The 16,640-nt window shown below is 39.4% G+C and overlaps 1 protein-coding gene across 8 annotated transcripts in view; it reads left to right on the top strand.

Annotated features, from left to right (window-relative positions):
- LTBP1 (latent transforming growth factor beta binding protein 1) overlaps nt 1-16,640 on the top strand; it is a 398,930-nt gene that overhangs the window by 360,359 nt on the left and 21,931 nt on the right. For all 8 annotated transcript variants that reach the window (XM_019447806.2, XM_019447788.2, XM_019447769.2 and 5 more), the window contains 5 exons: nt 6,802-6,978; nt 7,747-7,833; nt 9,740-9,868; nt 10,549-10,689; nt 11,900-12,070. In XM_019447806.2, coding sequence (XP_019303351.1) covers nt 6,802-6,978; nt 7,747-7,833; nt 9,740-9,868; nt 10,549-10,689; nt 11,900-12,070 — 705 coding nt within the window. The remainder of the gene's footprint in view (nt 1-6,801; nt 6,979-7,746; nt 7,834-9,739; nt 9,869-10,548; nt 10,690-11,899; nt 12,071-16,640) is intronic.

Below are 16,640 nucleotides of genomic sequence, written 5' to 3'. Positions count from 1 at the left end.
GCCACCATTGATGTTTTCAAAACATGAATCTGGTTTTATATTTATTTTTATTCAAGGTTTTATTTAAATTCCGGCTCGTTAACATTCAGTGCAACACTAGTGTCAGGTGTAAGATGTAGTGATTGATCACCACCTACAACACCCAGTGCTCATCACAAGTTTTAGCTGCTTATTGCTGCCTACAGCGTGAAGTCCAAAGTCATTGGCAGGGCGGCAGGACCCTTATACTCTGCCTTACTCATCTTTGCGTCCCCTGTAACCTTGCTCAGTGCCTCACCTATGGCAGACACTCACTACCTCTTGAATCAAACTGCGTCTTGACATTCAAGAGTGTATCCCCTCTGTATTTATGGTGTCATTCCCAGCTAGTTCTGTAGAATTAAGTACTGATTCGTTTTATCAGAGATAGATTGGAGGCCACAGTTGAATGAGGAATGATCTATTTATACTTCCTTGTAGGGCGGATGGTTCCTTCATGTCTTTCGGTTAAATAACAAGTAGAACAGAAGAATGAAAGCGTTTCCCTGCTGTCAAGGGACACGTGTAAATCATCCTCCTGATTCTGACAATTGAACTCAAAGAGCATCCTTGTTCTCCTCCTAGAGAGGTCCGCTACAGGTTTTATGTACGTACATATTTTTTTAAAGGCAGGAAACCACATATAATATCATTGAACTGTTACATTTGGCGGAGTAGGGTTTTTTTTATGTGTTTAGTTAACCTGTAAAATAAATTAACGTTGAGACAGTTTTTTAAAAATAATTTCTGATTAGAAAAAAAGACCTTCGATAGGAAAAAAAATGAAAGACAGTGAGAGCATAGTATTTAAAATGCAAACATTGTAAAATGCCATAAAACTCCTGAGGTCTTACTGTGTATTTGTAATAGATCTATACTATAAATGTAGGTAAGGCTAGGGATAACATACTCATTTGTTGGGGGGGAAAAAAGTTGAATCAGGTTTCTTCCCACGTTCAAAGAGCATAGAAGAATTTACTAATTACCAAACTGTGCTTTTACCTTTATGAAATTTTTTACTTGCTATATATAAGATGTAAAATAACATCTGAGTTTTTAAGTGAGGAGATGTCCATGTTTGAATGAACTGATGGCAGTTGATGCAAGTGACAGACTCCAACTGGATATGAGCCATTGCATGTTCTTGAGACAGGAGATGCCCATACTGGTGCGGCAGCAGTCATTTGGGGCCCTGGCATTTGCTATAAATATGGCCCAATGAGGAGGGGTTGGTACATTTCCTTTAAACATTTCCTGATATTTTACCTGTCACCTCAGATGTGGCATTACTGTCCCAGTCATCTTCACAGGCCCTCACAATGCACCTGTGACAGCGTTTTGCCACGACGCTTGCTGTTGTGACATCCTGCCTCTTCTCTGTCTCCACGGGCGCCACCTGCTCACACGTCTCTGCATGTCACACCCGTTTTTCTTTCTCCACGGAACGTCCTTCTTCTTTCAGGAGCCTCCTCTTTCACCCCGGTCTTGTTCTGACATTCCCGGTGTCCAGTACTGTCTCCATGAATCACAGGCTTTCTCCCCCCTGCCCAGCCCCAGCCTGTTGTTATCTCAGGCTCACTTCCCCTGTTCTCTTCTGTTCCTTTGCTGGAAAAAGAAACAAAAACAAAGAACCTTCATTCAACCTGGCTGGTATTTATTGCCTGCCTTTTAAGTTGAGGCCATGAGGTGAGTCTCAGTGGCATCGTCCTCTACCCAGTGCCTAAATCAGGAACACGGCTGTCGCTTGTTGCATGACAGCGCCTCCCGGGCTCTCTGTCACCTTCAGTGACTTCCTTCGCAGACCACCGCTCCCCTCACCCCGCTCTGCCCAGACCTGAGTACAGTCGTCCTTCTTATTCCTCCTCACCCCTGTCCACCTTATCTCCTGTCCAGTTTCTCTAGTTATTTTTGAAGAAGTTGGTTCACATGTTAGCTCTCCAGGCAGCCTTCTGTGGTAGCCCTGCCCACCCTATCCCTGTGGAGTGTGGCTTAGGCGCCCTACACTTGCTCCCTTAGCCTTGTCACAGCCTGACTCCCCCATCTGCTTGACTTAAGGACAGGAACTGGGTGGAGGAGTCCTCTTCCAAGTGCTTTTTCTCTTACGCTTGGCTTTCTAATCTCTTGACTTGGTCCATATCTTTACCATCAAGGTTACCATCTGTTCCCATTCTCCCTTTTTCCTTGCATTCATTCCTGTTCAGCCCACTCCTATTGTCCGTGCTTGTTTTCTGAAACTCAACAATGGCTGTCTCCTGAATTCCACCTAAAAGACACACACTTTCGGGACATCTGGAGGGCTCAGTTGGTTAAGCGTCTGACTCTTGATTTCGGCTCAGGTGATGGTCTCATGGCTCGTGGGGTCAAGTCTCACATGGGACTCTGTGCTGACAGTGCAGAGCCCGCTTGGGATTCTGTCTCTCCCTCCCTCTTTCACTTGTTCTCAAACTCATTCTTGCATTCTCACTTTCTCTCAAAATAAATAAACTTGAAAAACACACACACTTTTTATTTTTCAAGTCTTGGAGAAAACTAGGAAAAAAAGGAAATATGTGAATTTTCAAGTTCTCTTTTATTCCTTCTTAGAATATTATGCTAAAAATTCTTTTCCCATAAAAAACAGGAGTTGGGGCGCCTAGGTGGCTCAGTGGGTTAAGCGTCTGATTTCAGCTCAGGTATCAGGCTCTGTGCTCACAGCTCAGAACCTGGAACCTGCTTCGAATTCTGGGTCTCCCTTGGTCTCCCTCTCTCTCTGCCCCTCCCCTGCTTGTGCTCTGTCTCTCTCCTCTCAAAAATAAATAAACATTAAAAAAAATAATGAAAAGCAATAAAAAACATGAGTTGGTATAAAACATTAGTGCCTATGGTGATTTTAAAATAAAAAACGGAATAAAGCTTTGTGAATGATTGAGTTGAAAGTAATTTACTGAACATTACCAGGGTCAGAGTTAGATAAATTGATGCCTTTTTAGGACTCTAGCAGGTGTTTTACTTGGAGGCATTGTTTGCTCATGGGTATTTGCTCATGGGTCTTTGGTCATTGTCGTAAACCTGACTGTCCCAGAAAGGTATGAAGAAGATTAGCTCATAAAAGCCTTCAGAATACTTTGCAAATGTAAATTGAAAGACAGGGGCCCATTTAGAATGCTCGTGTCTCCCTTAATTAGAAAAATGTTGCAGATTTCCTCAACCTGACAGCAAGGCTAAGATTAGACCGAAGGAAACCATCCTCTAAATGAACACCACATCTTCTTCTTTCTGAGGAACCAAGAGAGAAGATGTTTCTAGAAAGTGCTCTTCATAAGTGGCACCATATGACTCAATCCATGACTTTCTCTTCAGAGCCAGGGAACATGATTATACTCTATGTGACCTGGTGGCTAAACTCTACACCAGCAAGGATTATCTGCTGTCCCCTCCCCATTTGTCTCAAAGAAGTTAAAAAATAAATAAATAAAACAAACTCATGCTAGTTGAGACGCTAAGAAGCTGAGCCCCATAGAAGAGGTTTCGGAAAGGCAACAGGCATGAGACATTGGACCCAACCTAAATCGTCTCTTCTGGAAAGTAAGGATGCTTTGTAACCTGCACATACTGTTTCATGGAGTTGCTCTGTGGATCACAAGAAAGGGCCTCTGTAAAAATTGTTTCAGAAACATGTGTAAAAGTTCAAAAAACTCACTTCTTACCATCTTCCATACCCCCTAGGATTAGACTATGCAAATTGCTGTTTATACATAGATGTGATGCCAACCTCTTAATAAAATTGAAAAATCAAATCCAAAGATACCGGAGGAGAGGTAGTATATTTCTTAGAAGTCTGTGGCATGAGGTATGTAGTATGGCTCATGTTACTCATAAAATCTTTAATAAAAATAAAATTTATTCTTTTTAATGCCTGGCACTTTACTATCCATTGATTAGATCTTTTAAAATTGCTTGGCAATTTAACCATTCTTCCTGTGGCAGCAAGTGACCTAAACTCATAGAGATTCTTTAAAGAAATCACATTGCATTGTGTTTACTGATGAGTTTTCCCCCCAGTGGAAAAATGCTCTAGGAAGTTAGTTATTTAAAGGTTAGAAAGATAGGGAAATTGCTGTTGTTTCACAAAATGACCTTTGTGGACTGGTTTTTTTGAAAAGAATTTGCATCTCTTTCCAAACACAGATGAGGGCCTGACTAACCCCCAATTTCAGCTGTATAAACATTGAGCTTTCAAACTGCTGGGATAAAAAACAAGACTTGTAACAACCGATGTAAAACCTGAATAATAGGATGATATTACTGGTTGTCTCCCTTATACAAAAACTTGTGAGTTTCCTTCCAAAAAAGAAAAAGAAAAAGATAATTTTATTTCTTAGTTTATGTGCTATGAATATAACAAACATTGTAGAAAACAGGCCTAGGTTTGTTTGTTTATATATATATATATATATATATATATATATATATATATATATATATATATATATATATATATCTATCTCCTATATAAGCCTCTGGTGTCTGATTACTTAGGAATATAGCAGTTTTCATGATGCCCTACTGTATACTATTCCATGTTGTAAGAAATGCCATGACATACTTACAACTTGGAACGCAAGAAGAAAACAATTATTCAGCCCTCTCTTTGCACAGACTGTAAACTTGATTGACAAGCTAATTACGCTGCTGATTTGATTTGTATTTCCAAATGCATACATTAATAGCTGTACTTTTAGGTCAACTGAATAAAATGAGCAAAATCATTAGTAATGGGCTGCCAATTAATTTACAAGTGTTGGGGGAAAGTTTATAAATTTTTCTGCAAGACTCATGGTGGATTTTAATAATAACTTCAAACGCCCTTTTCCCAAAGAATTCTGTTTATAAGAGCTTGGAGCCCCTCGTAAAGAGAAGGAAGCGGTGGTTGACTGCTCTCTGCGTGTGGGCACAACACATTTCTGTCTTTTGCACACTTGAAAGCTAGAAGAGATGAGGGCTGTGGCAAGTTTTATCTGATTTCACATCCAAGGAAATGGACTTAAAACCACTTCATAATCTGTTGTAGAAATCAGCATTTCCTCTTTTTCCTGGACCTGTATTCAAGGTTGGAATTTGCCATCAGCTATTGACACTGACTTAGAATCCAGCCTGAATTATGTCAAAGATAGAATGATCTAACAGCCACAATCAAGTGTGAAAGGGGTCTTCTACATTCTCATTGATGTTCTGTGTACATCAGAGTTTTGTTTGCCATTTTGCTTGTTTTCCTTGCCCTAGGAGGAAAGAAACGGTAGTTGCTTTTCTGATAGAATTTTGTGGAATTCTATTTTAGGAACACTTTTGCTAAGTGGCGTATTAATCTAGTCCTTACAGTCAATCTGACCCTGCCAAAGTAAGTATATAGGGCACTATTGTGAAAATAACGCCTTAAACTTTCCTAATTAATTGTGCACCAACTGCAAAACAAAGGTAGGTGTTGACCTTCAGGTCTTATCCTCACTGGCAAATGTTTTCCCTTTGTCCTTGTAGTTCCTTCATATCTAAGAAGTGTTCTAATGAAAATATTTCATTGAAATTAATCTAAGTAATTGTCACGGCAGTAGTCAGCTTTTTATTTGATATAGCATAAAATAAAAACTATTAATAAGTCCTGACTGGATCATACACAGTAACTGAACTCTGCAGCATATGGTAGAGAAGAGATTAGACCACTTTACAAGCCTACTCTCAAAATACTGACCTTTTTTTAAGTTTTATTTATTTATTTTGAGAGAGAAGGTGGGGGAGGAGCAGAGAGAGAGGTAGAGAGAGACAATCCTGAGCAGACTCTGCACTGTCACCACAGAACCAGATGTGGGCTCAAACCTATGAACTGTGAGATCATGACTTGAGCCAAAATCAAGAGTCAGACTTAAGCAACCGAGCCACCCAGGCGCCCCCAAATACGGTACTTCTAAAAGCTTTTAAAAGCGCAGTCTTGTTCATAGGCTATAAATCTGATGGGATTAAATCATTTATAGTATTATCTGAAAGTAAGTGAATTTTGTTCTCATCGTTTGTATTCTCTCATATCACTTTGTCTTTTATCACAGAGGGTTAAACTGAGTCTGTTGGAAAATATATTCCTCTAGAACACACATGAGCCAGGACTAGAACCGAGCCTTGAAATTCTTCCCCAAGGCTTAGCTGGCACTCATTGTTTCATTCAAAGTCCTATATTTGCAGCATTTTAAGTAGACTTTCAGTAACAAAAGGTTATTTTAGAGATTTGGGGTTATTGCAGTGTTTTCCTGGTTATTATACTCTGTCTTGTACTGTTCAGAAAAGATTGGGGCATTGTTGATTCAAATAACCACCTAAGAGTTAAATATTTTGTGTGGCCCCACATCTCTGGTCAAATGTTGGGGAAAATTTTCATTGATTTAAGTAGGTGTTATAGCTCACATAGAATGGGCCTATGTTTGGCAAGAAAGCAGATATGGAAACTCTTCTCACGGCCAAATTTATAGGAGTATAGCAATTGGTTTAACGTAAAAGAAAATGATTTTGACAGATTTACACTCTTGGGGTGTGTTAGAAATGTATCAAAATTCCGGATTCCAGTGCATTTTTATCTTGAAGTGGAAGGACCCACACCTGAAGCAGAAGGCCGTTTTGTGTAAATGAAATGCTGCTGGCACCCCCCCCACCCCACCCCCACCCCCGTCTATCTCTTCATTATTGTGTTTTCCGCTCTGTTGTGATACTGATCTGGTGTGTCCTAGAGGGCCCCCCTTTCACTCTCTCCACTCTCTTTAGACTTAGATGATGATCAACCCAAAGAAGAAAAGAAAGAATGCTACTATAATCTAAACGATGCCAGTCTCTGCGATAATGTGCTGGCCCCCAATGTCACCAAACAAGAGTGCTGCTGTACCTCCGGTGCCGGCTGGGGAGACAACTGTGAGATCTTCCCTTGCCCTGTCGTGGGGACTGGTAAGGACCAGCTGAGCAGTGTGTTCACACTTGGGTTGGGTCCCGTGGTGTCCAGGGCCTTGGAAGCTTCTCATTTTGGTTGCTGCATTGAAGCCTTGAAAGGATGACATTGACTGGTACCTGCCGTAGTGGCATTGAGATGAGATTACCGTACAGTACGTTTTCATTCAGAGCTGGAGCCATCCCCCTCATCCCACCTCAAAATGAATTCTTAAACTTAACATCAGTCCATCGCAGAATACACTATTACAGTATGGTTCCATATGATATTTTGGCAGAAAGGCAATTCGGTTTTATTCCATTTTTAAGTTAAAACCTGTCTTTTTTAGCTAAAACTGATCCCGCATTATCCGTAGCTAGAGCTTGCATATTTAGGCTAAGATCTTGCCTGACTGGAATCTTATTCAACCTTTAAAATGCTAGAAACCACAGTAATGGAGAAGTAAGTCATAACATCAGTCAAAACGTTGGTAAATGAGAAGTGCATGAACTAGGAGGGTTTGTTTTTTTTTTTAATTACAAGTAAAAAATTTTAAAGTCATTAGATCTATTCGCACCTAATCCATAATTTTGGAAATTATACTGAATTTATTTGTCCAGAATAGATGACAAGAGTTGCCTTAAAGTTAATGGAGTCTGGGGGAAAAAAAACCAAAAACTGAATTTCAAAATTTAAAACACACATTAATGGAGAACGTTTATTTTTTTCTCTTTTTAACTGTTTGTTTTTTTGTTTTTTTGTTTTTTTTTGGTCTCTCCTGAAATCAGCTGAATTCGCTGAAATGTGTCCTAGAGGGAAAGGCTTTGTCCCCACTGGAGAATCCTCTTATGATGCTGGTGATGAGAACTATAAAGGTCAGAATCAAACAGAAATGAATTTGTAACACGTGTGCATATCAGCATTCCGGTGAAAGCATGGCTTGGGCTCCACAGAGTTATAGCTCTTCTCATCATAGAAACTGATTAGAAAGCCTTTAATTCTTCTAGGGGAAGGCACCTGTCAACTCTGGGCAGCGTTTGGTCTTGGGAGTTAGAATACTTAAGACCACGCAGCCCTGGGATGTCATGTGACCCTCCTGAGTTTCCATCTCTTCATCTTGGAGATAGGAATGATGTCTCAAGGGTTATCGTGAGGATTAAATGAGATAATATACTAGAAATACTTAAAACTCTGTACCTAGGAGGTGCCTAATAAATTTTAATAAATTTATGCTTTTATTCCAGAGGTATATTATAAATAATACAAGCTAAGACCATATAATTTTGACCATCATTATATTGGTCTTTGTGGTCATCAACAAAGCTAAGATTCTTGACTTTTTTTTAGAACTCATCCTACTATTTGCTAAGATGCTTTGACTAATGGCTACCAATTCATCATAAGGAATGGAAAAGAAGAAAACTAAAGTAAATGTGTTTTGTGTATTTAATGCTGGTAATCTATAATTCTGAAATAAATGCACAATCTTTTTATTTTGGTGAAATTTAAGCCACATCTATGAGTATTTCCTTGTTAACTACTCACTTTTGACATTTCCATGATAGAGATATTATGACCTCTTATATACACTATGGGGTTTTTTTTCTTCCCTTTATAGTCTAATACTGAAAACTGCTAAGTGGCTAGAAAACAGACTAAACATTTTTATTGTCCATCCGTTTTTGAGAACTACCGTTTTAATGATACTCAGTAGCTGGATAAGAAATTCCATATGTGCTTTTTAAATAAATCTATGATTCAGTCCAATTAAATAACAAGAAGCCTTGATTTGTAGTATGTGTTTAATAGTTTTCAAGTTCACAAATATCATACTTTGTTTTTGCAGGCATATAGTTAAATCTCACTTCATATTATGGAACAGAGCCCTGATTTTACCATAAAGTCGCCCTCTCTTTCATATAAAAATAAGTTCCTCCTCACCCTGTCTTAGCAGTGCTGTAAATGGTTGGAATATTAGTTGCAGATCCAAACAGCTATGTATTATGGACTTGACTTTGCCATTTTCCAGCTGTGTAACTTTGAGTGATTCATCCATGAAGCCTATGATTTTTTTTTTATGATATGACATTTGCTCTAAAATGCTAGAACTGATGGTAATAATAATAGCAATGAAAGCAAGGGATAAACACTTTTTGAGAGTCTGTGGAATCTTCTTCATGGATTTTGTCATTTAATTGCTTCATTCCTGTCAGGCAGATGTTCCTATTGTCCCCAACTTACCACAGTAAACTGAGGTTTGCAGACAGACGGTGAGCACTTTACGTTCTGTGGAGAAATGGGCCTTCCAAGACCTTCAGAACTTGTGCTTCCATTAGCTGGTCATTATCACCGAGACAGACTCATCAAGTTCCATCAAACTCTTCGTGGGGATTTTTCTTCATCCCATTTAGTTCATGAGCCAACATACACATTTAGAGAAAGGCACATTTCTTAAAAGGTATATTCTTGAGAAAATACTGTTGGCTGCATTGTGAAGTTCATAAACTATTTCATTGGATAGGAGGTAGTGACCCAGAAATTATATTTACAAAAAGACCTCCTCCAATAATGTTTTGGACATTGTTCCCCAAATGTCACAGATTCTGTTTCTACATCTGTGAGTTAGGCTTAACTTTAAGAATTTTCTCCTGTGGTATCTGAAGATTCTTTGGACTATGAATATTATAATATCTAAGTCAACTGAAGCCCAGTATTCGTTAGACTGTTTTTAACTCAAAGACCAAAGCTCAGTCTTCTCTTTCACCGTTTTGCCCCCCATAGATGCAGATGAATGCCTGCTCTTTGGGCAAGAAATCTGCAAAAATGGCTTCTGTCTGAACACTCAGCCTGGTTATGAATGCTACTGTAAGCAGGGGACATACTATGATCCCGTCAAATTGCAGTGCTTTGGTAAGTATTAGGAGGATACAGGGTGCTCTGAAAATATACAGATGGAAAAAAATAAGTGATGCTGTGTAGTCAAAAAAATTGCTTTGCATCTAAGTCACATGTTGGAAAGACCTGTAAATGGTTTATGGATCTTTTTTTTGAGCAAGATTTAAGAAAATAAAAAAACCTCCTTCCTACTTTTGGAACAGATTTCAAGCAAAGAGTTAATATTCAATGTGGAATTATAATTCAGGTCACTGGTTTAACTGAAGTGTTCTTTCGGTCTGGGGAGCCTCCTGTTTCATCACTCATACCATGCAAGTGAAAGTCATTTTTAAATACTGACCCAGACTTTAAGGCTTAAGCAGAAAACCATATACACTAGACAGAAAAACATAGCAAAAGGAAATAGTTTTAAAACTATCATAAAGAGGCATTTTATCTTAAATTTCTAAGCATATCCTGTTCCTAAATGTTTTCTTTCTTTCTTTAATGTCAGCAGCAGCAGGGAAACATTATTGTTCCAATCAATACAACTTAATATTTTTATAGCCAAAGCTGTTCTCTTTTGGATGATGATGTGTAGTTAATTAAAATGTGGCAGCCTCTGTAATCTAGACTCAGTTTAGCTGTGTATAAAGTTTGGTGAGTGTATGAGGTACAACTGATTGTTGATTTTCTTTAATTTTTTTTCTTTTAAGATATGGATGAATGTCAGGACCCCAATAGTTGTATTGATGGCCAATGTGTTAATACAGAAGGCTCTTATAACTGCTTCTGTACCCATCCAATGGTCCTGGATGCTTCAGAAAAAAGATGTATACGACCAACTGAATCACATGGTATGTTTGGATGTGAGATGCAAGTCTCTGTCCAAATAAATGTCAAGGTTTTCCTTTTGACTGAACTGTGAGCTACTGGGAAATAGAAAAATTGACTCCTTGGGTATTTTGGAGTAATTAAAATGAGATGCTAAAAATAATAAGAGAGAAGGGGTGCCTGGGTGGCTTAGTCAGTTAAGCATCTGACTTCAGCTCAGGTCATAATCTCACAGGTGGTGAGTTCAAGCCTCTCATGGAGCTCTGCACTGACTGAGCAGAGCCTGCTTTGGATCCTCTGTCTCCCTCTTTCTCTGCCCCTCCCCTTCTCTCTCTCTCTGGCTCTCTCTTAAAAATAGATGAACAGTTTTTAAAAATGAGAGAGAATAAGAAGAAAAATAATAAGATGCCTAACAGTATGTAGGAGATTCAGTACCCTACACATATTTAATCGCCAAGAGAATATAGATCGGCTGAGCCGATGGCAGAGCTCTTCTGTGCCTGTTCGTCACATTTCACCCTCAAAAGCAACTGAGGAAGATGTGAGTTCAGGAAAAGATAATCAGGTTTGCTTGACTGGACTGAAGGACACAGAAGAGGCTGGGCCCAACAGACCATGGAATCCAACAAGGTGGTGGGGACCCCTGGCGTCCATTGATTGGAATCCCTCTCTGTCACCAGTGAGATGATGCACCACTCCTAATTGGCTTAATTGAGCTATCCATCATCCCTGTCAGTAACCACTTTGGATGAAGTCAATTGAAGGGCAGAAACTTTGGAATTGAGTACTGTAGCATGAAGTGTCACTAGGGCTTTGGTGAATGAATTGAGTGAGAAAGCAAGAATCTGCAAAGTGTTACGTAGAAAGAAATGGTAGGAATTGACAGAAGGGTCAAGGTAAAAAAGGAAAGATTGGGAAATCAGAGATCAGTGCTTTAGGATTATGGACTATAGAAGGAAGAGCGTGCAGTGCTTTCTACAACGATGGGAAGCTGCAGACGGAGGGATTTAATTGGAACATGACGGGCAGGTTGAATTTCAGCTGATGGAATGACACCCTGTTAGAGATGACAGAGGTTTGATCCATGGAAAGACCAGGCTGGCTTCAGACTTTTACTTGGAAGTCAGTCTGAGAAATAGAGATGGAAACTTTGAGACTCGCTGGCTTCCACCGCTGTGTTTATGAAGTAGGAATAACAGTGCAATTGTCATGGAACCATGTTTTCCCTTTCAGAACAAATAGAAGAAACTGATGTCTACCAGGATCTGTGCTGGGAACATCTGAGTGATGAGTATGTGTGTAGCCGGCCTCTTGTTGGCAAGCAGACAACTTACACTGAATGCTGCTGTTTGTATGGAGAGGCCTGGGGTATGCAGTGTGCCCTCTGCCCCATGAAGGATTCAGGTGAGCCCTCACCCAGTTCCTTCTGCCGGAGGCCTTTGGGAACAGGTTCACCTCCCTCCTTTGGATCCTGACTGTTCTTTCACGTCTGTATCTTCATCTTCACTCCTGATTCCTTACTTTCATCAGGGGTGGGGATAGGGGTGTGTGTGTGTAAGAGCAGGGTTGCATAAACATATGGCTCCTGGTTTACCTCCAGTCTAGACCCTGCCATTAATTTTTGAAACCTTCGTTCCCTTCCCCAAAGAATGATAAATGACCCAAAGAAACATAATGCAACTTAGCAATTGGTGACATAGATCTTTAGAATTTCTCTTTCCCGATACTTCCTTTTTCTCGACAGTCTTTCTCATTTCTAATAGTTTCTACTTAGAGCAAAAAGTATTAGAGGCTATAGAAAGTCTGTCCTGGTTTTTATGACAGCCTCTTTGTGAGAGAGACCAAAAAGGAGTTATAACAATAGAGGAAGAGAGTAGAAAGGAATTGAAATGTATGCAAACAAATGTCCTTTCATTTCAAGTTTAGTTCCGAGGATAAACCTTTGCTCAAATGGGAAATGCAGCAGGCTAGGCTCCTGGTTTATCCCTTCTCCTTGTGTTGCGGGAAGACTGAAAGGTGCTGAGTCTGGGCTATTTGGTGACTCCTGGCCTGTGCACTGACTGCTTACTTCTTACCTCTGCCGCCACTTAACTGCTCTTGAAAGGAAAGCCCTTGAAAGTGTTGGGTATATTATTTTGTCTTTAGCTCTGAAATCGAGTTGTTAAAGCTAGAAAGACACCGTGTGGGCATAAAGTGAGGGAGTTTATAATGAACAAATTCTCAGAATGGGCAAGAGTAGAAAAAATCCTTGAAAAGAGGAAATGCATTGACTTTCAGTTCACGAGAATGCAACTTTTGAGCTGTTTTATAGCCTTTCAGATTGGCGATAACTTAAAACCAATGTAGCATAAAAAAGAAAATGATTTGAATATCCCTTAAAAGAGAAAAGACTTGCAAAGGATAAAGAGCAAATACATAAAGAAATAGATGGTGATGATAGTAGCCTGGTAGTGGAAAGAGGATGGGTTCTGGGGCCAGACAGGGTGGATCTGGAATCAAGAACTGTCCAATAACTTCACCCAGCACAGCTCATTGGTACAACAGAGGTGTTTATGCCTATCCTGTTGGGCTGTTGAGGAAGGGGAGGATGTAGGTAGAACAGGGACACAGGGAGTTAATGCTAATGATTATTAGCATTACTATGGCCTCTGTCCCCAGAGGCAGATGCCACAAGGAGAGGAAAGCAAAATCCATAGGAAGGGAGTACACAGGGCCTTGAGACATGTTCTCACAGTGCTCTTATATATGTCAGATCTATTGTACTTAGCCAGTGGTTTTTATGGTTGATTTTTTTTCAAAAATAGACCCCTTCTAAAGAATTAATCAAAGGGGTTCTGTCTCTCTCCACCTACCCCATCACAATTGAACTCTGCTCCTCCTTAGAGATGTTCATTCTTAACAGTTGGGCTTTTTTTTTTTTTTTTAATCATGCAAACCTTTTTCCTACACATTAATTGTTGTTATATAGCTATATTTATATTATTGTCATATATTTACATTAAAGAGCTTATTTAAAACTGAACTCCGTATTGTCGATAAGACACGTTTCGTTTTTTGTTTCACTCTTCAGCATCTCTGAAATGGGAGGTATCTTATAATTGATGGCATTGAACAATGGCCACAAGCTATTTTTTTACATTTTAATAATGTCTGTTATATCAGAATGTATTTTACAATATGGTATCTTGGAATAGAGGAAAGATGATAAATTTTTAAGTGGTTGCACAGACTGTTTTATGGATACATCTACTTTTATTTAGTCACCAGCAGCACTGGACTTTGGGGGTGTTTGTCCCTCCCACTGCTTGCTTCTATCTTGACTTTCCTTCTACAAACAATGCTGCAAGTGAACTTTCATGTATGTATCTTATATACACCTGTGGGAGTGCCTTAGTAAGAAAATTCCTACAAATGAAAATGCTGGGTTGGCAGGTATGTGCACTTTAAACTTACTATATTACTCTGAAAATATTGCGCAAATTTGCACTCCCCATGGCAGCATTTGAAATGCCTCCTTCCTCAGACCCTTCTACCATTGGATATTCTCAGTCTTTAAAATTGTTTTTATCAGATGGGTGAGAAGCATATTTACATGCACCTCCCTTATTCCTAGGGAATTTGAGTATCTTTTCTTTGTTTATAGGTGATGTGTATTTCTTGGTCAGTGAATTGTTTATCACCTCCTTCACCCATTTTTTGTTGGACTTGGTGTCTTATTAATTTTTAGGAGCTTTGTATATATTCTGTTCACATCCCCAACATTTGGATTATGGTGTATGCTTTTTGTTACAGAAACTCCTTTATAAAGGTTCTGCACATATTTTCATTTTATTCTGTCCCTGTTCTAATAGTATGATTTTAAGTATTTACTGCATATAAGTCTGACAGGCCAATGGCTTTGAAAGTCAAGTTTAATTGACATAGCTTTTGGAAGAATAGTCAAGTATGTTGCTGTTAGAAATGAATTTTAGAATATTGTATCAATTTTCTTTAGCTGAGACTTCATAACATTTTAAAATATAAATTTGAACAAACATGTGAACAAATACATACTATATAATATTTTTAGTAGAGCATGCGATATCAGGAAAAATATGGTACCCATTGCCAAACTAAAAAATAATTAGCATTGCTAATTATGGTAGCACTATAAAATTACAATAGTTAGCATTGCAACAATCTTTTAGTTAACATATGCACAGTACTTAGGATAAAATCTCCAAAAAGAATCTCTAGCATATAGTCAACCAAATCTTCAAAATCAGTGGTTTTCCGTCTTTTGTTTTTTAAACAATGGTAGTTTGTCAACTGAATTGTTATTTTAACCTCTAATATAGAAATTCGTTAATCTCAAAGTTGCTGGGGGAACTGGTTGGGAGAATAACTACTTAGTCTCTGCAGGTATCTCTCAGGGACCCCAGGGTTCCAGGGGACACATATTGAAAACTACTGTTCTAAATGTTTTACTCGGAGGATAGGAATAAGTTAGGCAGCTCAGAAGGAGTGTTTCTGTTATATCCCTAAAATTATGGGCCTAGAACTATACTGAGTTCAGAATAAATCCACAGAGAAGGTCCACAGCAAAGGTTTTCCAGAGGTCCTCTGACCAACTGCCATTGCCTTGATCAGCACCTGACATTCTAGTTATACCCACACCAAACCATCTTCCATGGAGCATCTCTGCTGGAGTACAGTCACTAAGGGGAGCCAGAGCAGAGAGGTCAGCGTGTAGGCTCTGGAGGCAGGTTGCCTGAGTTTGAATACTGGCTTGGCAACTTCCTATCTAGGCAACCTTGTTCCATTGTCTCCTGGTGCCTCTGTTTCCTCATGTGAAAGTAATTTCACCTGCCTTACAGGGCTGTTTTAAGACTTGAATAAGTTAATACATGAACACCTAGAATAGTCTTTGACACATTTGGAAGATAGCAACAGCTATTGCTACTTACTGCTAAGTGACCCAGATCAAATGCATTTTCAAATGTAGCTGAAATCCAAGGATCTTATAAAGCATACAATTATCTAATAGCATCTGAGCATGAATTAAGGATAGACAAATGCAGAAGTAATTGCTCTCATATAAGCCTTGCTTTTCTAGACAACTGCTTTGCAAATATCAGTGGGCATGTCAGTTCTCTGTACTCCCCAGATCTTATGAAAAAACAGATTCTGGTTTCTAAGTGCAGAAGGTGGGGCAGGATTCTGCATTCGTAGCAAGGAATGCTACTGGTCCTCAGCAAGGATGCTGCATTCCTAGCAAGGATGCTACTGGTCCTCAGACAACACCAGCAAGGTTCTAAAGACACCTAAGAGCATCCACCTTGATTTTGTTAAGCTCACTTTAATACTGTTAGAAACTTTTCAAAGAGGAAACAAAGAATGTGTGAATTTTAAAACATGTTTACTCATAATTTCTGTCCTTGAACCTTTTAAATATGCCGTTCATGGATATCTTGATAGTTGAAAAGGACCACATTGTCTGTTGGTTAATATAAGCCCTGGATGAATCCCAGCCTGTCGGGCACTGAACCTTCCAGTTTCCCTAGTTGCTCAGCGATGCTTTGGGGAACAATTAGTTACTGATGGAAACAGTGCTGGAGGAATTTGAGGAATAAATCGTAGCACTTGTCATCAGCTTTGAGCATTAAAGTGCAGTGTAAAGTAAAGCTTTGGCTCTGGAACAGGCTTTCACACTTCTGGTGCAATAGGTCATGGGCACTAATTCTTGCTAAGGCAGCAACTACATCTGAGAATACTGGTAGTTGGAGGAGGTAGGAGTGGCTTGTTCAATCGTGTTCTCCAAAGTTAGATGGCGTCTTGTGGAGTGGTACCACATGCAGGGGATGGAAGTGGAGGGGGACGGATTATATCAGGACAACTTGACACGAGGAGACCTGCATAGTTGTGCAATCCAGTACATTTCTGGGGCTGCTTAGGATCCCATGTTAATCCTCTGCTAAAGTCATGGAGGCCAGAC

This window comes from Panthera pardus, unplaced genomic scaffold (genome assembly GCF_024362965.1).
Source record: "Panthera pardus isolate Hobbes unplaced genomic scaffold, ASM2436296v1 HiC_scaffold_26, whole genome shotgun sequence".
Classification (NCBI taxonomy): domain Eukaryota; kingdom Metazoa; phylum Chordata; class Mammalia; order Carnivora; family Felidae; genus Panthera; species Panthera pardus.
The sequence above is the reverse complement of the archived record's forward strand: the minus strand, read 5'-3'. Positions and strand labels throughout refer to the sequence as shown.